General features: G+C 37.4%; 1 protein-coding gene across 1 annotated transcript in view; it reads left to right on the forward strand.

Moving 5' to 3' along the window:
• Positions 1–20,946, forward strand: part of UCHL3 (ubiquitin C-terminal hydrolase L3) — a 41,545-nt gene extending 20,599 nt beyond the window's left edge. The window contains exons 7-9 of the mRNA XM_005487498.4: positions 16,367–16,442; positions 18,990–19,048; positions 20,315–20,946. Of these exons, the coding sequence (XP_005487555.1) occupies positions 16,367–16,442; positions 18,990–19,048; positions 20,315–20,398 (219 nt within the window). The 3' untranslated portion in view covers positions 20,399–20,946. The remainder of the gene's footprint in view (positions 1–16,366; positions 16,443–18,989; positions 19,049–20,314) is intronic.
• The last annotated feature ends 4,948 nt before the right edge of the window (positions 20,947–25,894 follow it).

Below are 25,894 nucleotides of genomic sequence, written 5' to 3' on the forward strand. Positions count from 1 at the left end.
TCTGACATTCATGTATTTTCTTTCCTCTTCCTTTGAGGCTGATGAGAATGTCCATCTAAACAAAGTCTACCTACAGTGTTTAAGATTAGTTGTTAAGAAGAGAAAGATAGAAGAAAACAGAACTGCAGAATAAAATATATCAACTACTAAGGGAGGGCGCAGAAAACACTGCCTTTGTTCTGTAACTCCTCCCATTTAGGTTATTTTAGTACACTTTGTACATCTATCTCCCAACTGACAGCTTTGGCTACTAGAACTTTATGTTCTAGTGAAATGAGGCTCAGACTTGAATGGACTGAGGTGCAGCATCTGAGCTGCTACTTCAAATGGAAACAACATTCTTGCACCTCATTAGACTCTTATCAAAAATATTGATTAAAAAATCAGCCTTTGAAAATCAAAACTGGTGTTTATACTGAGAGAGTCAAAAATCACAAAAAAGATCATGTCTCAGATGTTCACAAGAAGCTGAAATACTGGCACACATCAGTGTGTTTATTTAGATACTCTTTTGTTCACAAATTTGATCAGGAATATTTTTAACACAGATTGAAGTTGGCAGCCTCTAAAAACACTACCACAGCTTGATTTCTTCTTTAACTCAAAACATAACTGCAAACTGTAGTCTGTAAACTTGTTTCATGTGCCTGGAGAACTATAATCTTGCTTGGAATGCACGAAGTTAGACTTTGATCACAGTAACAGTCGTTAACATTGGCAAGAGCTAAGCAGAATCAATGCACTCTGTTCCCAACTGCTATAAAACTTGAACTTTCTAAGATCTCTGGTCCCCTGGGGCATTACAATTTATTGTTAGAGAAGAAACATAAAGAGCTTCCCTTTTGCTCCTGCCAAGAGCATATGGTGGGATTTTTTTCTTAAATCACCCATATTCCTTGATGTTTCTTCTGAACAATCCATAGTCCTCTAAAGAAACATTTGCATCTTGAGAGAATATAAAATCAATGATGGAACTGTTTCATAGATGATTTTTAGCTTAGCATTAGAGAACAAGCATAAAATCTCTCCTGTAAAGGTGGTGAAGTTCCTAAAAATTTTAGCTATGGCCTTTTTTTTTCTTTTACAGTCTACAAAGTAAAAGTGTGAAAAAGAGCTTACTGGAATCATGTGAAATGTTTTAGAAATTGTGCTTGGCTAGTGTGTGACTCATTGCATTGCCGTGTTACCTAACGTGTTAGTGTTTGAGACATGTCTTAATCTGATTTCTGTACTGAGCAAATTGCTAAAAAGGTATTAATACAGTAGAATTGTTTTTCTGCATCCTGTGCTTAACCATAAAATCTGCATGAAGGAGTTCTGATTCCTAGGATGAAACATAACTATAGAGGATATTCGCACCCATAAAGCCACCCACAGATTTAAATAACAAGTTTATAAGAAATAAATAACACAAGTGAAAAAATATTTCTACAGTTTTGCATCCAACATATCTACCATTCAACTGCCATAAGTTTGTTTGGTTTTTTTTATTTTGTTTGGTTTTTTGCATCTCTCCACTCCATAATGCTTCCTGTGCTGTTCTTGCACTATCTGTAAGAGACAGCAAGCAGCAGGGTATAGCCAAGTGTGACAGGTGATGGCTGAGCTCACAGTCAGCCTCTTGCTCTTAGGCAGAAGAGAAAATTATTTGGCTCTCTCCTATTGTTTTTTTTCCTTTGTCATACCACTAATTTGGAAGGAGAAAATGAAAAGAGTTTACAATTCTTAAGACTTGCAACATTTTACCAATATGGCTGAAGTGAGACAGTGGGCTAAAACCACTCAGAATTGATGTTGCATCAACTGACTTTGCTGGGGGAAGCACTCCAAAAATACACTATTTGGTGTGCAACAATGCTGTTCAATTTATTTCAGAAAAAAAATCTTGTGAGGGAAAAAATATTTGAAAAAAAAATCTAGTCATTTAGCTTTTGCAGAGCTCCCTAACCTTTGAAATTTTCTTTTTTTTTTTTTGTGATTACACTTTTTTTTGATCACAGAAGTCACCATTGTGATAATCTAGCTTGACTTTTGCCTAACATAGACCATAGAACTTTAAGTCTGCAGGGAGAGATAGATGACCTCTAATTTTGGAAAGATTTTTTTGGGGTGCCCTAATCTCACCATTTTTCTTGTCTTTACCTGTATGTCTAGCAAAGTAATACTCTTGGGATATTGAACATTCTTAAACATGGGTTAAACTTACATGGAGAATACTGTAAATATTTTTTTACTAGCTGCAGAAGGACTAACTAAAATGACTGGCTCAGATGTTGATCTGCTAGCAGATGTAGCCCAGTTTGGTCTGTAATCTCAGTCTCAATAATATTGGTGTTGATAATTGTAATGTTGGAAAATGAGTAGATCTGCGAGGACTGGAGTTTCTGAATCTTAACTTTCTAAGAATTTGCATGTTGGTCAGGTTTTTGTTGCATGTAAGGAATATCTAGTTTGGAACAAGCTTTTCTTGCAATCGAAATGCACACATCTCTAGTTCATGTGAATTCTGTAATGTTGGAGATGAGCTCATGAAGCATCTTCTGCCTCTGTGGAATTCTTCCTTTGTCAGATCCTTCTCCTCTGTCTGGCTGCTTATCTTTTTATAAAACTTGAAGGAACTTAATGTCTCTCAAGGTTTCACCACCACCACCACCGACAAAGGCTTGAAATGCTGTTGAGAAATTTAAAACCCTTGTGAAGGAAAGAGGAGGAAGAGGGTTTTTTTCAGACAGTGTGATACATAGATTTAATATGCTTGTTAAAAACCCCAGTAATGGTAATGACTAAGGAAGAAGAACACTTGCTTTTAACTGTTATACAGACCCTTTAAAATACTGTGTTTAATTCAATAATGAGCAATTATTTAAGAAAAACAAAGCTGCAAAAGGTGGTGGGGAAAAGTGATTGATAGATACTAAATACACCCTCTCTGAGAATAGTCTTGAAGCTGTAATAACCCTTATATTGCCAACTTGGCTGGAAAAGTTGTACATTTTATTGTTGCTTCAACCTTCTCCCACCTCTGCTCCAGGGATTACTCTGTGGGAACTGTGTAATGAGCAGCATGTTGGGAGGAGTCCCTGCATGCTTATGGAACAATGCATCTGGGCAGATGCAGAACATGTGCCAGGGCCTCTGATCCCAGGCTTGGGCCTATGAAACAATGACCAGGACTGAAAGTATGCTACCTCCTTCTGTTTCCCAAGTTGCCAGACATGTTGTTACGTAGTTAAAGCTCTTTTTATCTCTGTCCCAGTGCAGCTGGCATTTCTTTCTACGCAGTGACACAACCTCAGAATGAGAAAAAAAGAAAAGCCTCTGTCCCAGCACAGGCTGTGAGCTGATAGGCAGGGAAGCTTCCAAAGAGGAAGGTAGCATGGGCTTGAACTTCTCACTGCAAGGATGCTCTAGACCTGAATTTCCAGATAGATGAATTTTTGTGGCCACTAGCAAGTTAATCAATAATATGTATTTCTGTTTAGAAATGGTCATGCAATACTAGGTACTGCTTTGTCCTGTCAGGTCCTCAGTTACACGTGGACTGAAATAATTTGGTGGATTGGGTTCCACAAACAAGATGAGCAAGCAGATCCCTGTTTCTAGAACCTGACAGGTTTGGGTATGAACCAAGCCACGAGCTCTGCAGCACTATCAAACTTAGGCACTTTTAGGTATGTGTGGAAGCACAGCTCTTGGTGCCTGACAGACTTTGTATGTGATTCCTTTTAGATCTTAGATTTTAGTAACAGCTATATATAGGAGTGAATTTTGGATTGGGGCAGATGGTAATTGCCTGAACATTTTCTGGACCTACTCCATGAAGCTTTTAACTTCTTTATAATGTATTTTTTTGCATTTCAGACAATAAACTTTATGTGCTTACTGGTTTATATGACAATAACATTGAATTCTCTTTCAGGGCTTTTGTTTTACCACTTCAGATGTTTGACCTATTATAATTTTCAGCACAGGAATATGCTCCTGTGATCTTTTCTTCTTGTGAAGTCAGACTAGTTCTCGCTTTTCTGCAGTTTCTAGCTGTTAATAAATTTTGTTTGAATAGTGTGTTTCAAGTTAGGATTTGTCTTCCATATTTTAAATTAAATGTGAAATGTATGAATTACCATTCTTTTTTTGGAGATGTATATTTAACATTAATTTCATAGTAATATTAGCACATAATTCTAATTTAATTTTAATATTCATTTTAAAACAACCTCACTTCACATAGCTTAATTTGTGCTCATTATTAAAACCATGCATAGAATTTTCTGGTTATTACAGCCTTGTTAATTAGTTTGTTAATCCAGTATTAAGTTTGCTTTTCCAGAATTCCTACATATTGTCCGCTGAAATTCTACTCATACAGATGCAAAAGTATATTTTTAATAGAGGGGAAGTTTCTCATTCTCTTGTTGATCTCACTAGGGGACCCACTATTGCAGGAAATAAAGGATAAAAAGATTCAATGAATGGAAGTAAAAATCAGGACAAATACTAATTAGAAATACTAAAATATTACTTTCCCTAAATAGTATTCTATGGTGTAAATTCAGTTTTGAAAAGTTAAAGTATTTCTTGGTCTCATTACATTCAGGCAAGGGGTATTTTTAATATTTTCTCATTATTTTAGCAATATTGGACAGAAAACAAAGAAGTACAATGTAAAAGAATGGTAGAAGTATAGACTTGTGGGAAAAATGGTAGCAAAATTAAAACAAGGCTCTCTAAAGAAAATATTTCAATATTGTGGCTCTCCCTCTACTGTTGAACAACTCTTAAATTTGGTATTGTTCAAAATCTTATTAACAATTTCACAGTAATTATACAGGGGTCCTTAAAAAGTAGGATTTTTTTTCAGAGCGAAAGTATACAGTTTAACAGCTTCCAGTCAATTTTTTAACTGTTTCTCACTAAAAAGATACTACAATTCAGATTCTTGGAAGACTTATCAATCCTGTCTGTTATGATGGCAGCACCTTACAAAATTGTAAAACATAAAAGTGTCTCTTGCTTTTTATCATAAACTGTCTGGTCAGCAAAGCTCTTAAACTTCGGCCTGACAGAAGGTTCTAATCTCACAGGTTCCTGCATTGGAAGGTCTGTGGACTATGAGGAATTCTAGAAGCAGTCTTTTATCAGTCATCTTTTAAAATTTCCTTAAGCAAGCTGATAACAGATCATTTCTAAAGCCATCTGATACATTATGTAAACATAAAATGTCTCATTTTAGATCAGTTCTTCAGGTGAAGCATATGAAAAAACCCCAGTCAGTAGTACAGGTAAACTGTAATAGCCATTAAGCTATTGTAAGACTTTTTGTCTTGTAGAAGTATTGACATTGCTGAATTCCTTCTTATTCATGTAGTTCCATTTTTGGATTGGAGGTTTTCTAGTTTTCTCCTCTTTTATTAGGAGCTGCTGAAATGTAGGTGGATCAAAATGCTTGAAATTAAAGGAAAAAACCAAACTGTGACAACCCTGTGGAAAATTGTGTTCTCTGGACAGTTTATGAGATTTGGTAAAGTTCCATGTCTTTGAGCTTTACAGTTTCTACTGTACTTGATGTTTGCTCTTCATGAAAAATCCTTAACCCTATCTTCCTTCTTTAAGGTCAGCAATATGGGAGCAGAAAGAACCAATTCATTGTCCCTCTCTTAATAGGAAAAAAAAAGAGAACTAACATTAGTTGCTTCAAAAATAATAAATAATGCAAAGAAAGTAAATAGTTTTAACTGGCATTACAGTGACTTCTTTTGACTAATAAGAGTAAAAATTATTTTTTTTTTCAGAGAAGCTATCTAATGCTTGGGTTTTCACAGCCCCTACTGGAGTCATTCCATTGAATGCACCATTTGGGACATATCTTAAGGAATTGCAGTTTCTATTCTGCCTGCCCTAACTTGGCAGGTCTCAGGGCAGATAAGTGGGGTGTCAGTGATGAGTGAGTGTGTTAGCTTGTGGGTCTCTGCAGAGACTGGTTTTAAGACCTGTACTATCCAGTAGTCTGCCAGTGACATGGAAGGCAGTAGCAGGGTGACCAGGCTGCAGCTCCTGAGGAGGGAGACTATGCAAGGGCTTGTCCTGACAGGACTAAGGGCAGTGGCTTCAAACTTAAAGACAATGGGCTTAGATTGGACATTAGGAAGAAATTCCTTACTGTGAGGGTAGTGAGGCAATGGAAAAGGTTGCCCAGAGAAGTTGTGGATGACTCATGCCTGGAGGTGTCCAAGACTGATTTGGGTGGGGCTCTGAGCAACCTGGTGTAATGGAAGGTGTCCCTGCCCACGTGGAAGTTGTAACTAGATGATCTTCAAGGTGGGCCCTTCTAATCCAAACCATGATTCTGTTATCCAAACCATGATTCTGTTACTAAAATACACCTCAAAGCTTACAGGCAGTGGAAAAAGATCAGCAGATATTGAAGCACAAGACATCAACACAGGACAATCTGGATCGCCCTTTAGATTAGCTTCAAACAAAGGAGTGTTTTTCTGAGGCCAAATAAAAGCTGTGTAATTAGCACAAAAGATTAACTTCATTTCTTGACAGAAGGCAAGGGGTTCTCTGAGAGGCTCTAGATAACACTGGGGATTTTTACATATTCCAAGATAATAGTGGATGAAATGTTAAAGGTGAGCTCCTGGTTTGGCATCATGGCTAGATGAATGATGTAATCTATTGTTCATGTTATGTCATCACTGAACAGGACTAAGAAGGTTGCATTTTCATTTATTATGAATTTTAGTAAACTGTATGAATATGCTGCTTATTGTCTCTATGTAGCTATAGACAGGACTGATGGAATTTTTTATTTGTTCTGATTTTTTTCAGTAGTTAAAAAATTGTTAAGCTTGAATGTTTGTTTTTGTTTTATGAGTATGCTCTGATCCATGCAAAACTTGAACTTGTTTGGTCCTGTGGCCTGTGTGGGACAGAAGATCAAAACTAAATCATCACAATGGTCCTTTCTGGTCTTAATATATTTACTATAACTTTGTCAGTTGGAGCTGAGAGTCATTTTTAATACTTCTATGGTCTTTCTTCTAATAGTAACAATTTGAATGGTTTAACATAGTCCCACTGCTTCCACGGATACTAAAGGGATCCTGAGTGTTAATGGCAGTACTGCCACTGGCCTGCTATTTTAGAAGAATAGGTGAAAAACTTAGGAAGTTGCATACCTCACCACGGTAAGCTTCCCTTTTCCTTTGCTTTCCTTTTATGTTAGACATGAAACAGTAAAGAAAGACTCTGGGTTCTGTTGCCATAGTTACTTGATTCACCTTAAATCCCAGAGCAGCAGTCTTGCTATCCCAAATTGCCAAAGAGCTATTGTTCACAGCCCTTGTAGCTGTAGACAAAACTGATTCTTTCTCTTTCTTAATGATTTCTTCTATTAAATGATGCTTAAATCCCCTCCCTCCTCACTTTCCAACACTGTCTCTTGAATGAGTCAGTTATTTTGTGTTCATGTTGTCAAATTCCCTGGGTGTGAATAACCTCTAGCTTATCTGTCTGTAAACTTCAGGTTTGAACAATATCTTTGCTTATTTGCAGTGTTCTTTCGTCTTTTCATTCAACACATTCTTGATTATTATCTGTGTGATTTTAGCAGTTGAAGGACAGTATACTCAATAGTGGACATTTCTGCAGTTGCTGTTTGCTGCAGTTGCAGGGATGCTATTTCAGGTTTCAGTGGGCTAAGTATGTTCTTTTTTAATGTTTATGTAGTCGTCATCGTCCTCGCTGTCTTCACCACCATGCTCATCGCAGCCTCAGGTTAGCCACAGCAGAACGAAGGCCTCACCATTGTGTCACTCAGCATCCCTCTCCTGGGCCAAACGTAATCATGTAGGTCCTGCCAAGGCTCCCAGTCCGTCAGTCCGTCTGCGCCGGTGGCGGCCCTTGATACGCCTTCCATCTGTCGGGCTTCATTCTGTTGTAAGTGTAGTCCATCTTCAGTCTTTTCTTACTCTGACACACTGGCCTTCTGCCATGTAGCTTCAGTCTTCAAGGCATCATGTTTTGTTGGGGTCTTTTCTCAACCATTCCTAAGATTTCTTTCTTCCTGGTTTGTTTTTTTCCCTTTCCACCATGTCAGACAGCAAAAGTACATCATTCCACGCTTTGCTGTCCAGGTATTTTTGATTCCATACATATGCTAAATCATTTTCAAAGCATAGAAGAAGTTTACCTTTCATGAACTGGCATTTTTTTTTGCCATAGGCTCCACATCCAGCCTCTTCTTTTCACCTCATCTTCATGATCTTTCATTTGGATCTGCTAAATCAAGGGGCTTCTAATTTTTTGCCACGTGGTATTATTTCTTCTGTGTTTGAGACCTGGTTTTAAGTTCTCATATCCTAAGCCTAGTCTCCTTTTCTTTCCTTAACTCTTGGTTAATGGTCCCTGGGTATTTCAATAATGATAAAATATTTCCTTTAATCCCAAGAGGCTGGTCATTTTCTCACTTGACATCTTGTTTCTTCATACAGTTTGTACTCAAACATTGCAGTTGAAAGGGAAGATGTTCCAATAAGAAAAGCTTGTCATGAAATGAAAACTTTTTTCCTCCTTCACTCAGCGATCACAAATGTATCTTGAAAATCTGGAAAAAAAATTATATGTACAGAGTAGCCAATGTTTCTAAATGGCCTGATGGCCACCAGCAGAAACACCAAACTGAAGGAGTCTTTTAGTGCTATTTCATCCTGCATTTAAGGAGTGATCACACTTCTAATGCATACATGAATAGAAAGATAAATCTTGGTGTGTAGAAGTTAATGCTCTTAAATGCAGAATTGGGACATTGATTTTGTTTTTATCATTCTTTGATACTGATCACATTTCACCTGTGTTCCTGGGAATTCATCTTTGAGATAGGTGGGTTTTTTACAGAGGTGAAATAACTACTCTAGCTGTGGTCCAAATAATTTTCTTTTTCATTCAGATGTGCCTTTGCACATGTGGAAACCCTTAATGTTTTACTGCTATTAAAAATTAGTGTCAAATGCTTCCACTTCTTTATAGCTTTTTTATTTTCATCCTGATAAATATTTCAAGATGAGGCCTTTTCCCGGACTCTTTTCTCTTCATGCAAATAGTAATTGCTTTTATTAAGTATCTAGCTCTCATGTAATATTCAGAACTATGGACCATTCTTGATGTTATCATTTGGAGCTAGTTAAATATTTTGGGATCTGAGGAGTTGTGAAGTTAAGTACTGACTTAAATTCTTCCCAACTCATGCTTCTTACCCTCATTTGTTTTGCTGACATTGACAACATCTGACATTTTACCTGGGGATTTTATTGTTTAGCAAACCTTGGAAAATTCTGTCATGTTTCTGTAATTTGAAACTGGGATCATGTTTGAATTTGACTTTTCTGTGCTTGTTGTTAAGAAAACTTCTTGAAGGAGACTTGAGCTTGAGTGTGCCTGCCTAGAACAAAAGCATTAATTGAACATGAGTTTACTTCAGCAGTAAATAAGCGATGACTTATCTAAGACATTACAGCATAATCTGTTGTCATTATAGCAGAAAACCAAGCTGAGAGTTTTGTTAACTTCAGAAAATGTCTAAAAACGAGTCTTCATCCACTAGTAGTGAACATTTCCTTTAAAAATGTTCAGGAAATTAGTTTAGCTTTCAGTACAACTCTATTTGGCAAAGCAGAAGCTTGCTTCTAAGAGCTTTTAAAATATTATACCTTAATTCCCCCGATGTCCTGTCTTCATCCAACAGATTAAAATTTCAAGGCCTATACATAAAGATTCATCAGTGAATACTGATAAATACTATATAGTCTGGTATGTATTGGTAACTAAATGTTGTTCTCATCTTTGCACGTTTGTATAACATGCCTTACAAGAAAATTAAGACCACCTTTTTGTAAATTAGTTTATTATGGAAGAAACCAGACAGCATTTTTGGCATTAAAGCTGTCTCTGTTGGCTTTGTAAAATTTGAATGACAAGGTGGTATTAATGTCCTGTCAACAAGTAGTATTAGTAGAGCTCTGATATTCTCCTAGCTGTACAAAGAGGCTGAACTGCTCAGCATTGCTTGAGACCAGCATTGTATGAGAGTTGTATGAGCACTTCAGTATTGCTTTTATTAAGAAATCTATGCTCTTGAATTTAAAGGGGTGGGAACATCCTGTATATTGTGTTTAAAATATAGTTGAACTTTCTTGTAGTTCTGAGTACATTTCTACCACTAAAACATTGACAAACAGAAAGAAGATTGTTTCAAAATCTAGAGCAAAAGTTGTGATGCTGAGAAGCTTTTTCTAGGCTCCTTAAATAAAAGCAGTTTTCCTAGTTGAAAACTTTCCTTGACTTCAGTAGTGGTTGACCTTGGCTGGACACCAGATGCCCATCAGGCTGCTCTGTCACTTCCCTCCTTTGCAGGCCAGGGTGGGGAGAAAATAAGAGAAAAAAACTTGTATGTCAAGATAAAGGCAGTTCAGTAAAGCAAAAGCTTCACATGAAAGCAGGGGAAAACAAAAAATTTATTCTGTACTTTCCATCAGCAGGGGATGTCCAGACACTTCCTGGGAAGCCAATCTTGAGTGTGTGTAGTGGTTGGCCAGGAAGACAATTGTCACAATTACTAATGTTGTTAGTTCTTTTCCCTTTTTCCTCCTCCTTTCTCTTAGCTTTCATTGCTGAGCAGACGTCGTATGATACAGAAACATCCCTTTGGCCAGTTTGGGCACCTGTCCTGGCCATGTCCCCTCACAGGGCTTTGCCCACCCCTCTCCTGCTGCTGAGGGTGAGATGTGAGAGAGGGCAGTGGTGCAGGGCCAGCGCTGCTCAGCAGTGGCCACAGCCCTGGGGTGTCACAGCCCCTTTCCAGCTCCCAGTGTCAAGCTCAGCACTGGGAGGGCTGCTCTGGGGAAACGAGCCCCATCTCTGCCACACCCAATACATCCTTTTAGAGTATGTCTCTAGATGAGTTAAGAACATATATTAGGGGGTTGGGGGGGAAATTGAAAATACTGTCCTGAAGCGTTCTGTACAAATCTGATAAATTGCAGTAGATGTGGCAAATTTTTAAGATAAGCTAACAGCATGATTGTTTAGTAATGTTGACTTTCCCTCCATCCTTGTCACTTTCTTCTCCAGATCATCTGTTCTTTTAGTGTTTCTGTTTGCCTTAGGTTTTGCTGCCTTTTATATGACAAACTCACTGCAGTGTATTGAGCATGAATAGAGATGTCACTGTTTTGTGAGAAAAAGCCAGAAACAGTCTTACTGAAAACTTGTGACCATCATTCCAGTCTCTGTTTTAGTTGCAGTACTTTAACTGAGACCCAAATGCCTTTCACAGTCCTACACAGTGTATTTGCCCAAACATATCCCATGCTGCAAAACAGAAGTTACAGATGTCTGATCTATTCAACAGCAATTGCATCACTTTTTCCATTTTACTTCAGAATTTATTGAATATAAACCATACCTAGTTGTCTTCTTTTTTGGATCTGTTTTCCTTTGGCTTCTTGCAATATCTGGTGTAGATAAACCTCTAAGGTTTTTTCTTCTCTTAAAACTGTAGATGCTTTTGTCATGATCTTTCAATTGGATGTATCTGAATTTTTTTATTCTTGAAGGTTCTGCAAAACTGTCTCTTCCCTATCAGTCTTCAGTACTCTTCCATAACTTAACAGACTCCTGATGCCAGTTTCTTGACTTAACACCAAGTGACTTTTTCCTTTCCCAGTCACTACCTGTATTGCAAAGCATTCTACTACACTGGTTTGTGAGGTTTCTTGCTTTGCTTCTCCTTTCAAAAGCAAGCGTAAGGGAATAATAAAAATACAAGATATAGTTGGAAGAAATTGCCTGAAAACTGTCATGTAACACTGAATCTGCTCTTATAATGTAGTCTTTCATAAATACATTTTAAGCAGGCTGTGGTAAGGCTTGTTCAGTGGATCCATGAAAGCAAGATCATTGTTTTTCTCAGTTGTAAGTTTGTCACAGAAATGAAGTTCTTAGGAAAAGAAACTAGTTGCACAGAAATTTGACAAACAGTTATGTCTTGACTTAGCAACATTTGAAGATCAAAGATTTAAAATGCATGAAAGTTGAACACCAACTTTTAGACTGGGATAATGGTCTAAGTGCATTGCAAGAGAAACTGTGCAGGTGATGAAATATACTTTATTAGACAGGCTGACATGACTGAGCAAACAGTGATGTGGCGTGTACCATTGAGTTTCTGAAGGTTAGTGCAACAACTAGAAAGACTGGTTTAGTTCATGAGGAGAGGGCAGCATGCACTGGTGAGAGGTAAAACTAAAGGAATTTCTTAGTACAAGAAGGCATAGGAAGGGTTATCTTTTATATTGTAAATACTTTGGGAAATGCAGTTTTAATTATAGATTTGATTCCTGCTAGAGGAAGAAATGTAGAGGTTCTGTTTCAATAGCATGAACTAATGGGTATTGACCTGAGACAAGTCAATTCAAATTATTTCTCACAAAGGTCAGCACTTGTTTATTATTCAATTTGAATGTCCAGGTTAGCAGAGAAGGCAGTCAAATCCTCTGAAAAACAGGGACTCTGATATTTAAGTACTTTTAATGTGGTATCCAGAATTAGAGGGCAGACAACCTTGGCTGTCTCTTTTGTGTGTGCAACTGAGTATTCATGAAAATATTCTGTGTTATTGTCATTGAATGTTACCTTAATTCCTTGGAAAAAAGTTACATTTGAGATGATGTTCTCAGAATCATCACTTTGAGCACTGAACTTACATTTTTCTTCTTTAAATCAGTTTTGAGTCTTCTGCTTTTTATTTTTTTAGCATTTTTTTAGTTTGGAGAAGTAAATTGGAAAAATTATGTCTACTGACCCAAATTACCAAAACTTACTTCTTATACTATGATTGCAACCATAACAGAAGTTTTGTAAGCTACTCAAGGTGCTGGTAGTCTTCCTCTTTATGTCTTTCCTGGATAGGAGAGAAGTATACATTTCCAGTACTCAGCATGACAGCTCTTCAGAAGACTTGAAAAATGAGTCTTGAATCCCATAGGTCAGTTCCAAATCCTAATTAGACAATCGCATAATTTATACTCCCATGTTGTTCTCCTTGTGGTTCATACACACATGTGATCCTTCAAATGTGCTTTTTTCCTTTTGCACACTGACTGGGCTTTTAAGTGAAAGAATCTAGAGGAACAGATGATCTGAACATTTGATTGATGTCTGTGTTACTGTGGTCTTTGACAAGAACAGCAGTCAGGAGAAAATCCTCTGTAACTGTTCTAAGCAAATTCTAAGCAATACTTTGTGATGAATGTGCAGGAAGACTTCGTAAAGCTATGCTCCTTGTTCTTTTAAACATTCACATAGACACTTTATTAGAAACTTGAAAACTTGGCCAAAGGTGTAGCTTTTTGAGGAGACCACAAAAGACATCTCCCTGGAGCTGACATTCCCACTTTTTTCCATTCCTTTGAAATTTAAAGTCTTCTGGTTCAAGTGTTAGAATTTTTAGGGCTTCCCAGTGAAGTGGAAATTGGCCTGACTAGGCTTTTCATGTGGTGCCTGTGTGTGTTTGAGTGTGCTTGCACACATAGGGATGTGTTGGAGGCTTTTTCCCTAAGGAGGGGAGGAGTGGAGGGATTTTGAATCAGATTCATCACATTGGGAAAGATTAATCCAGTTACTTGTTTGCTTAAGTTATGAGCAGCATATTTTTATGATACAAAGTTTTATGGCACTGTGACTATTTAGATCTTATTGTTTTGTTGTGCTTATGATTATGCAAATTTTTTCTGTCAAAAATTATTGAAATCCTATTTTTTCAAGACATATAAAAATCAACTTTACTGCTATCTAGATTAGATGGAAAGAAATCTTAATGGAAGGAGACTGCATACACTAGAACATATGGTAGAAAACTTAATAATGGCATGGCACTTTCATTCTCTCTGGGATTGGGGAATCAAAAATGTAAAAACACAGCATTTCTCACGGTTTATGGCAATAGCACACTGAAAGCATGTTATTTAGATTAGTCTTGTACAAAAACTCAGCAGGATTCTATAGCAGTCTGTCTCTAAGTAAACTTTATGAAAAGTCAATCATGCTTTTTTTGATGGTTTACTTATTCATCTTCTTTCTATATATAGCCTCAGCATTCCAAGCATGCCAATGGTGTCTCTCTAGAGAAAGGGTGTTTATTAGAATGTGACAAAGAACTTTACACCCAAAATGGTCAAAAGGGCAACTATATGTTGTTTCTAAATGAAGTAAAAATCAATTCCTGAACATCCCAAAGTCCTCAGAAATAGTGATGTACTCCTTTTGCTTCATGTCACCTTGAGCCCAGGTAGAAGTATGTTTAAATGTAGGCTCTAAATTGTTAAACCACCTCCTTCCTAGTGTGACACTAACTGGCAGTGGTCTTCTCCCTAACCATGACATTTCTTAAACCCAGATTTCTTAGTTGATATGTTTAATTGATAAGTGAACAGCTGTGAAGTGGTATGTCCCTGAAGGGAATTAGGTGACAGTGTGGGATTTTACAAGCCTTGCCTGCCTGCACACTTTTGTAGCACTACAGTTTAGATGTCTGTAAAAAGTTGGGTGGTCAGTAGCAATAACAACAATTGGACATTACCTGCTGTCTTGTGTGGTTTTATGGAAACTTGTGGTTTCCATAGTTTGCAAACTTTGAAGTTTGCAAGTGGAGTAGTCAAGTTCTTGGGACTGTTTGGTTTTGCTAAGTCCTGGCTCTGTTTGGCTTTCTGTGAAACAAAATTATCAAAGGCCATTTCACTTAGACAGCTTGAATTTCTGGTGGAAAGATCCTCTTGCCCCTTTGATATCAGATGCCTCATCTTCAGTGGCCAGAATGCATTTTCTCCATTCTAGGCTCTCTGAAACAGTGATGAAACAGGGTGTTTGTGCCTTTCACACTTCTAACTGGTCATGGAATAAATCTTAAATGAGAGTGAAGGGAAGTTGTGTGGTATTTTGTTTTCTTTTTCTTTTTTTTCCCATTTTTGAGCTTGCTGCACAGAATTTCTGTAAGCTGTTGGCATTTCCTCCACAGTGCTGCATTTGTTGGCCTTCTTAATGTATTTGAAGGACTTGTGGTGACTTCTTGTCCTTCACTCTGTTGTTCTGGTTGTTTGCCAAATTTCTTCAATTTATATCATCTTTTAAAGTATTTTTTCATGGCCATCATCAAAAAGGAAATTTTGAGCCCAGTCTTTAGAAGATGATACGACTTTGAGGTTCTACAACTTATTTTACACTCTAATCTGTTTTTAGCAAGTTTTTACATTTTTGGAGTCTTTTAGAAAATTTATGTAAGCCTAGCAGTAATTAAACGATGCAAGAAAATTCATTAAATACATTTTCACACAAGTCAGGTTTTTGATAATTAAGAAAACCTGAAGTCCTTTTTCCCATTTGATCAAAACAATATCATCTTAAATTGTGTTCAGATGCAGACTGGACAGACTGATAAGGAATTAACACCATCAGTTGCTATTAAACACAACAGTGGTGATAGAGCTTTTGGCTCAGAAGTGATGAATGATCTTCTGGCTCACAGGTTCCAACACCACTGCTCAGCAGGTGCTGGGAACGTGTGCTGGTGGAGCACCATGCTCTGGATACCCACAAACTTCTGCAAAGGCTTTTGCTGCTTGCTGTAGTTGCCAGCACAGTAGTGGGCTAGGTGGATCTTTACTCACTGTAACCATTTTTTATGTTGTGTCACTTGGTGCTGTCACTGCACTTCCGTCCTTGCTGGGTATAATGAGTATGATGCCACTTGCAAAATTCAGTCTGGGCACCTCTGGCTATTATCTTTCCTCCCCACCTAAGATGTGTTTGTTTTGACTGCCTGTGAAGAGGAAACTGGTTAACTGGGGTTGGCTTATGAGGAAAAAATTATTTTGACCAGTGAATATTTTCAGTTCTGAAATATTACCATTTCAGAGTTGAGTCCTGCATCACTTTGTTATGGGAGGTAGATTAGTGAAGGATTAGTTATTTATATGAAAATCTATTTTTGATGTTTATGTATTAGAGCTGATTTTACTTCTAATTCAGTAATGAAAAATAGAACTTTTATGTGGAGCTATAATCAGAAGTATTTCCAGGTACTTTAATGCATGGATTCTTATTGATACATGCATTGCAGACAATTCCTTTGTATTGCAAAATGTTCCTCACTTGATTTCTGCCATTCTGTATAGATCCAGAATGTGCTTCCCAATTGTAATCTCTTTTGTCCAGGTATATTTGATATTATGATGATACATGCTCATTCATCATATAGCAATAAGAGTTCAATAAACACAATTTCTTTCTGTCTTGTTTTGTCTTGCAGGCACCAAGTATAGATGAAAAAGTAGATCTTCACTTTATTGCATTAGTTAATGTAGGTGGTCATCTCTATGAATTGGGTAAGAACACTTTTTATCCACTCTCCATTTTTTAGAAACAAATTCAAGTAGTGATGCTGTTAACTGTCAAAGTTTCAGAGAGATTTCTTGATGTTATGTTGGGCTTAGGTTCTTTTCACCTGCATCTTAGGGTCTGGGGATTTCTTTCAAACAACTGCAGCCTTCTTCTTAGTTTTTTGGGATTTTTTTGGAGGCGGGGAGTTTGTTTGTTTATTAGGATTTTTGGGGTTTTTTTGGGTCTTATTGTTTTCCTTCCCTTAACTCCATCCTATTAAGATAAAATGGAACAGAATACTAGACTGCATGCAAACTTCTATGGGCATTTATAAGGACAGGAAGCAAGAAAAATGGATAAACACTCAAAATTTCACAGGACATTTGTTATGTTTATGTTCCTGAGCTGCTTGTGGAAGTATTAAATTAACTGTGTGCCACTTCAGAAATGTTAGCGGTATTATTAAGCAGCTGTGCTTAATAAGCACAGCATAAGTGATAATGTTTAAACTCAAATTATGTAGTCAGGTTACTAAGAGATATTAACACTGCAACTTGTCTGTAATAGTCTGGTATTTTTTCCTCTACTTTTTGTGGTCAGTAGACAGTTAACTGTGCAACAGTAGTCCTTATTTTTTGAAATACAGCTATTTTTTCCTGTTCAGATTGTGTAGCACTTAGTTTTGCTCAGATATTCTCTAATGACTCCAATCTTAAATATGTTGCTGGGCAACTAGGTTTTCCAGCAGGCTCTTCAGTAACCCAGCAAGCAGTTCAGCATGTAAAAACTGCAACTCACTGATCTTTCCTAACATAATTTTTGCAGTATTTTGTGGTGATAAGACTTTCATCTTTTGAAAATCAGCATGTTAATTAAGCAATGCCCTTAACAGGTGACAAGTAATCACAGCATGGGGCATAAGCAATATATAAGAAGTGCTTATGTTAATATTAAGTTGACCTAAGGGGTATTAGCAGGGATAAGTCATAACCAGTAGGCACACATTTTTGTATTTTATGATGCTGTCTATCTGTCAGTGGACTAGATCAAAAAAGTAAGTACTGTAGGATGCAATAAGTATTTTATGGCTCTAGATTTCAAGACATAAGGGATGACTTTCACTTTTTTTGGTTGTGTGCTGTGATACATTTTCATTGTCCATGAATATATGCTGCTTGAAAAGCTGACTACATACTGTGATGAGCATGTTTACCCAATTTCTGTAAGTATGATGTGAGAGAAGCCCCATTTGAATTTTTCCTAAAAATAACAAATTAGAAGGAGAAGAGGCATTTAGCCCTGCTGTACAGTGGAATGTCAATAGTACTATTTCTTTTGTTCTTAAAATAACTTCTCTGTGTACCAGTGGAAGGAAGCAAAAAACCTCCAACTTAAAAGTAGTAAAATGGAAGGTTTGTTAATTGATTCACTGGCTTCAGACAGTGTGGGCAGCATGTGGGCTTTGGCATGCAGAAAATGCTAAGGAAGCACATGGATATTAAATATACGTGATGTTTCTGTCATAGAAAACACATTATTTATAGAGACGTGAAATTAAAATGTCGTTCTGCCAATAAGGACTCAAAAAAGCCCCAAAATTAAGGTAAACTTGCAACAGTGCAGGGAATTCAGTTCTGTTTCCCTGGCATTTTCTGAGGGTTTTGCCTTGTATCTGCAGCCCTGGTAGTTACAGTAATGAACAACATCTTGTTCATATAAATCCAAATGTTTTTCAACATCAAATCTATTTTTAGTTATGGAAAATGTAGTTTGGAAGTGTTGTCAACTTTGGTGGCAACTTTGGGGAGGGAAAAGCCTTTTACAGGGAAGACAGAGCCAAAAGGATTTTGTTTTGTATTTTTAAAGAAATATTTCAGATAACCTGACATAACTTTTCATACTGTTAACTCGTTGCAAGTAACCAACAGAATGAGAATGACAAGCATTATTCTATTGGAAATGCAAGGAAAAAGAACATATAAGAAAAATAACCATAGCAATCCTGTTTAAACGCTGTGAAAATACTAAATATTTAGAGCTGTTGGGTTTCGTTTGCTAATTTATTTTAAATGACAGAAACATTTTCAGTGATGCCAGACTCTTCAGAATGGTGGGTTTGCTACTCTGGTCTGTTGTGGAGTCCCTGATCACAGCTGTCAAACACCACAGACATTCAGCTGTCTGTCTGTGTAAATCCATCAAGCGTAGCTGAAATTTTTCTATTCTATTTGAAAAATTGAAGTACTATACAAGCACTAAACCAACAGCATCTTACAGCTTTGAAGTTTTCAAATTAAATACTGAAAAATATTTCATTGTTTTTCTTGGATTATTTTTTAAAAGCAATAGACTGTATATAATGATACTGGTAGAAGCAGTCAGCAGTGGAGAGACCAGGGAACATCTAGCTGCATGTGTGAACTTTATGAAAAATGTGATAGGATTTTGGAAAGCAAAGTACAAAAGATCCGCTTAAATAGTTTTAACTGGAAAAAACAAAGCTTTTATAATTTTATAAATGTGTTATTCAATCCCACTTTGTCTTCCAACAGATGGGCGCAAGCCATTTCCAATAAACCATGGAGAAACCAGCGACGACTCTTTTTTAGAGGTAGGGATACAGAACCTCCTTAAATGGTGCTATATGAAATTCTTGCTATGTTTCTACAAAGTTTATAAAATAGATATATGAAAATACGTATACAAGTCTAGCTATATTTGCAGTTGGATGAGGAATAGAGTAATGGGGATGGTGAGGCCAAATTAGGTTTGAAAAGAGATAATTTGCAACACTTACATTGTGGCTGTGGATGAGAGAGTATCGTAACATAAATATCATAAGGGTTGACTACAAGATCAGACTGACTTATCTTCTGTGCTTAGATTTTCATATACTCCTGTTCCTTTCAATTAGTACAACTAACAAGAAGTTAGCAGACTGAAAACTTACAATTTTTCATCCTCTTTCCTTTGGTTTATAGTTTGATAGGTGTCGTGCTGGACAGAAGCTGATTTCCTTTCTGACCCTTGCTAATGATCATTCTTCTCTACTTTCACAGCTTCTTTTGGGTGCTTCTTTGTGTCGTGAGCTGAGAATCTAATTAGAAAGGGATACACTGAGTTGGGAGGATAAACTGTCATCCCCACAGAATGATGCAAAGTTCAAGTTGAGAGAAGTCAATGCATAGATCTGAGTTTTATGATATCCAGATTGGATTAGTATTACAAAAGGAAGAAACCAGAGAAACTAAAACAAACAAAATAGAAAATTATTTTGTAGTCTAGAAGCATAGACTAATGTCTATAAAGTTTGCAAATAATTTGTGCTTGCTTGGACAGGGGAAGAAATTGGATAAAGCTTTCCTTATTCCTTATGTGTCTTTTTCCTGTTTTTGCTGATAACATGTGTTCTCCAGATTGCACCCTAAAGCTAGATGAAGGAATTACTTAAAATCTTTCAATCACCCCACCCAGCTTAGATTCATCTTGAAACAAAGGAAAAATTTCTGAAGGCAGCAGTACTAGCTAAGGCAAACTTCAGAGATGCATTTAGCAAGTCAGGAAAGCAACACATCTGCTGCACAAAGTAATATTCAGTCACAAAAATCATCATTGCTAAAGGTCCTTCATAAAACTTTTTCTTTTAGGCTGCCCATATGAGCACTGTAAGTAATCTTGAGTCATGGCAACTCACATCAGAAATACCATTTATGTAGGTTTGTCACACTATTTAGGAAACCTTTATGGAAAAATCCATTTTGGGCCTCGTCTGGATAAAGCATATCTTCATTTTCAGTTATGTTTTGTTTGCTTTTTAATAACAAATATGATTTATATTGTTTTTCATTTTGGTTTTCTTTGTACTTTTTTCTCCTAGGATGCAATAGAAGTTTGCAAGAAATTCATGGAACGTGACCCAGAAGAATTAAGATTCAATGCAATTGCACTGTCTGCAGCTTAAAAGCCTTTTCCTGTGAGGCAACTCTATTGCAATGTATTGTAAGAATAAAACCGTTGCCATATGTTAATAGTACAAATTTTGATACTTCCCTAACATCTTGACTAATTGTAGCATACGTGGAATAAACTTTGCATTTGTCCTTGCTATATTTTGCTGCTTGTTCCTACTGCAACTTTGGGTATTTCTATACAGGCATGCATTTTGTGCAAGATTTTTATGTGGTGGGTTTTTTTCCCTTCCACCCCCTTAAAAGTTTTGGGACTTACTATCTGTGATATTTCCTTGTAATAATGATGAGCTGCTTCAGAGCAGGATTATCATTTGTATCATGCACAGGTAACATTCTGAGTGGAGTATGGTGATATGGCTGCAAACTTGGAGTATGAGGTTATCTCCATCTTTTATTTATAATGGTGCAAGAATACTATAAGAACTTCTTCAGGTGACTCAAGTGAAAAAACCATTTTTTCAGTGCATTATTTTAAAATAAATGTGTGGAAGAAAATAGGCAGAAAAAGGACTATCCTTACTGTTGGTGAACACTAACATTTTAAAATTATCTTAATGTTTACATTTTGAATAAAACTTTGCTTTGTTTCTCAAGTCTAATAATGTTAATAAATTGTCAGAAAACTTTAGTTAAACCAATGTTTGCTATTTATATTATATGTGGAAAAATGACATGGGTTTTCCCCCCCGAAAAGGCCCATTAAGAAATTCAAATGGTAGGACTGTGGAGGGCACACACAGTTGAATACAGCAATGTGAAGTACCTCACCTAACTGAAATAAATGATAGAAAAGTGATGATTGTTGTAATGAAGTTTGTTTAGCAACACCAAACAGACTGGAGGTTTTAAGGCAGCCATGATAGTCATGTATTTGTCTCCCCTGTTGGAATATGGCTTGTAAGTTTGTCAGGTGGCATTACTGAATGCTATCTGATAGCCTTCCCCTGTGCCATCCCTCCCACTCCACCCACTGATCTTAAGGTACTGTTGACCAATTTCTATACCTGAATCAGTAACATTGTGGTTGTTTTGAGTTTCATCTTCCTGTTTGGTTTTGGGTTTGGGTTTTGTTTTTTTAGCTAAGCAATCTTAACACTTTAGGATTCTTGTGAAGATTGGTTTGGGTTAATGTGTGTGTTTTTGACATTCCAGAACAATATTCCTTATTCACTCCTTTGAAGTGGAATTATTTAGGTTTGCTTCCAATCAAACCCACTCCCAAAGGAAACTGAGCCCTCCACGTCCCAGAGGGTGCTTTCATTCTCTATCAATTGTCATTGCAGGAAAAATGAATGGGGTTATGCCAGAAGCACTCTGGCACAGTTTTCCTTCTTTATAGAAAAGAAAGAGGCCTGGCCTCTGTCTTATCACTTAAGAACATCTCTTGCACTCTAAAGAAAAAGTTGGCATGTCTGTCTAAAACATGTCACCTGGAGAGTCCAGTAACAGCAACAGTCTGTTTTCTATAAGTGAGCTGCTTGGAAAAGCAAAGGAGAAGAATAACACTAATGAGCTTCTATTTTTGAAGCTTTTGCTTTTTCACCCTAGTAAAATGCAGTATCATTAAGACTTGGTTTATGTTGCCATGCTCATTAGTAAAGCCCTGAAACTTGCTTTTAAATAAAAATCAGAGGCTTAATAACCGAACAAGCTGTGTTGTCTTCTTGCTAATAACAGCAAAATCAAATAAAGGTTGTCACCACTGAATTGGGATATTGCATTTTTTAAGCTAATGGTGACTTGGAGGATTGCCTTTCAAGTAAGCCATAGTTAATATAGATAAGGCCCTTTCAGGATAGGGGAGTGGGTGAGGACAGAGAGGAAGTGCAGTTCAAAGCTGTTAAACAAGATACATCAATTGTCTACTCTAAAAGAAATGTCTCATCATATATGATCTTCAGTGTTCAAAAGTGGGTTTAAGTAATCAATGGTGTGTCTCTGTTTTTGTGCAGCTGTTTATTGCAAAATCCCTTCAGAAGTGGAGCTCCTTGTTGGGTAAAAGGACTGACTAGACAAATTAAGGACAAACATGATAAGGTTAGAATAGTAAATTTGGGGGGGATTTTCTGTGGTCATGCTGAAAAATACATCTTGAATCTTAAGTAAAAACCTATAAATAAGAATTCTTAGTATTTTGGCAGTATTGTAGTTTTGCTCAGCATCTACGTAGTCTTCAAATCAGTTGTTCTGCAGGGTAAGGTTTCCCTCTTTTATTTGCAGTGTTAATTTCTGGTTTATTAAAATGTAAGATGGTACAGTTTGAGATGCCAAAGGAAGAGCGGTGCACTAGTTTTTGTGCTCAACTGTATCTGCTCACTGCATGGTCTCTTGGTAGAAACTGTGAAAGACTGCACTGCAGAAATTCATCTCACCCAACATGTACAGTGTAAGAGCCCTCCAGAGCTTGTGAGGCCATGCTTTGGCACAGGCTTTGGCACTGTCTCAAGGAACATGGGAAGTAAAGGGATCTACAGGCTGCTGGAATATCTCCCTCATTGACATAACCTGTATAACATGGGTTAAAAAAGTGAAGTATGAAGACTTGGCTGACTTGTAAAGCTGAGTAAGGTCCTGTTAGAGGCTGATAAACCCTGCAGACCCCATGATGCTTTTGGCTCTGTGATGTCCCAAAGTCTCTGCATCATCGCCTGAGCTGTGCAATCTCTGCTTATTAGCTCAAGCTCCGTGGGAAAATAACACTGTATGTTCTATCTTGTGCAGCCCTGCCAGAGCCTCAACACCTTTGTGTGGAGGAGCGTGGCTTGGCCATGGGCACACAGTGCCAGGAAATCCCTCTTCAGCCTCTGCAGTCTGGGCTGGCTGTACACACCATCTTATGCAAATGGTGTGTGTGGGAGTGAGGAAGTGATGCATGCTCCACGCTTGCATTAATTTTAGCTGAGTGGAGCTGGTGTGCTATTAAGTAGTCAGGATTGTTCAAGCTTTTTAAGTATATTGGTGCAAGTTTTCCTATGTTATTTACAGACATTTTGTTAAGAAATGATAATTTAATAACCAGTACAATGCCCTTTCCTTTCAGTCATGGCTGCATGATTCATTTAAGGGAAGAAGAAGAAAGTTGTTTTCTGACATTGAAATGTATGTTTGAAAATAAAGAGACTTAACAGCCCACACTTAGAAAATAAATACGGTCTTTCCTTAAAGAAAGAAGCCTGCCTTGATAGAAAATATTATTGTGTCAAATATTTGTAGAACTCTCCTTGAAAAGAATATGACATAAGCTGTTGTTATCCCCAGGAGCAGACACATTGAAAGGGTTTATTTTTGTCTGGTAGAACAATATTACGTTTGCTTCTTTTGACAGCAACAATTAGCAGTCATATCTGGTATATGTAATCTTTCTCTGATCTAGGACTCTGGTGACTTACATTGTTAGTGCAAAGGAATAATAAAACTATTTTGGTTGCTCAGGCTCACATAGATAATTTATCTGTGACAGTTGATTTAAAATTCATTTTGAGGATGAGATTTACATGTTGGAACTTTTTTTACTTAGTGAGGAACTTCGACTTGAAAGTTGCTGTGATCCATGCAGTCTACTTAAACACTTAATCAAATTACATGATTACTCAAATTACTTGAATTACTTGATCTAAAACATTAAACTCTTCATTTGTAAGAAAAGTGACTTGATTTGTTTTGAAGTGAAATAAAGTAACCAGAAATAAGTGAGAAATGTGATTTTTTTTTTTTAACATGACCCTTTTTGAAGCCTGTTTTATAGAATTCTTAGTTACTTTCTCCTACTTAGGGACAAGCACTGTACTCTAGGATGAAGTAAAAGTCCTTAAAAACTGGAGAAAGGCTGCTGTAGTTCTCCAAAAAAATGTTTGGTAACCTCAGGTAATGCAAACTGATGTCAGCTAGCATGATACATGTCAGCAACATGATACATGTTTTATTTAGACATTTTTAAGCTTTGTAATCATGGATGTTAAATAGTGAGATGAGAGGGTTTTTTCTGACGTTCAGGCTTCCCACTCAAGAAAAATGCAGATTCTTCATTTGTATCTGGTCTTGTGGCTGATCTGTCTTGGAACAAGAAAAAAGGGTAAGAAAAAACCCTTTGAAATTACACCTTTGGTTATCATATTATTCCTTGCTGACTCCATAGCATAGATGTCTCAAATCATACCATGGTGAGGAGCTAACTACATAACTTCTATACATTTGTAACTTTAATAAAAGGCCAGATTTCTCCCATGGAACTTATTTCAGCAAGAGTCACTGCATTTTCCCTCCTAACACCAGCAACACTGATTTCCATATACCACAGAAACTGATGGGTCATAGCTTCTTGGCTTGTTGATCTCCTAAAATTCTTATTCTCCATTCCAAGAAAGTATTTGTAAAACAGAAGATACGTTCTCAAGTCAGCATCTCAGGAGAAGTGAATTTGTGTGTAGTACAACAGCTTTAAGTTATCTTTTCTCAGTAGTCCTTTAAAAATTACATACGTTCTGCCATGGGCTATAAAAGCAAAAGATGTGTGCAGCAACTCAGTTTTACTTACAGAAAAGACATGTAAAGGAAAAAAAACACTACAAAAAGTTCAAGTAGGAAAAGATCATAGAATTGTGAAAGTTGGAAAACACTTCTAAGATCATTGAGCGCAATGTTAAACTAACATTGCCATGTTCACCACTAAACCATGTCCCCAAGTACAACATGCACATATTTTGAACACTTCCAGGGATGGTGATTCCCCTACATCCCTGGGCAGCTTGTGCAAATGCCTGAGTATGCTTGCATTGAAAAATTTATCCTTATATCCAATCTAAACCTCCTCTGGTGCAATTTGAGGTCATTTCCTCTTGTCCTCTTGCTTGTTACATGGGAGAAGAGATTGAGCTCCACCTCGCCACAGCCTCCTTTCAGGTAGGAGTAGAGAGCTTAAACACAATGTCAAAATGAATTCTAATACTCTGAAAATCCCAAATAAACCAAAGCCAAAACACAACAATCTAATGCTGTGGATTAGTATTCTAGAAAACGGCTCTTCTCCCTGATACTTAACTTTTCTGCTTAGCACTTGTCCACTTCTGTATGGGAAGAAAGGATTTCACTGTTCGGCCAGCAAACCATCTCCCGGCTGCCTCCCGCGCTCCGGTTTGCTGCAGCACAGCGTGATCCCAACCTGTGGAGCCGTGCTGAGACCGGGCTTTACCTCTGAGCCTGGGATAGCGCGTGCTATGGAGGAATCGCAAAAAATCTGTTGCACTGAGCCGGGCACAGGGACTCGAATGAGCCAGAGCAATGGGCACTAGTGTGGGTAGTGGGAGCTAAACCAGAGTTGAGGCTAGCGGGGCTGGGGAGGGAAGCATGGAAGCCGAGCCGTGCGCCTCCAGCTCAGCCAGGGCACCTCCGCCTCGGTCACTTTGTAGGAAACAGAGCGTGGGTCTCTCACGCCTCCCGCAGCTGAGCAAAAGGCTCCTAACTTCGTCCCCAGACGGGACACACTGCAG

Source organism: Zonotrichia albicollis, chromosome 2 (assembly GCF_047830755.1).
Source record: "Zonotrichia albicollis isolate bZonAlb1 chromosome 2, bZonAlb1.hap1, whole genome shotgun sequence".
Classification (NCBI taxonomy): Eukaryota; Metazoa; Chordata; class Aves; order Passeriformes; family Passerellidae; genus Zonotrichia; species Zonotrichia albicollis.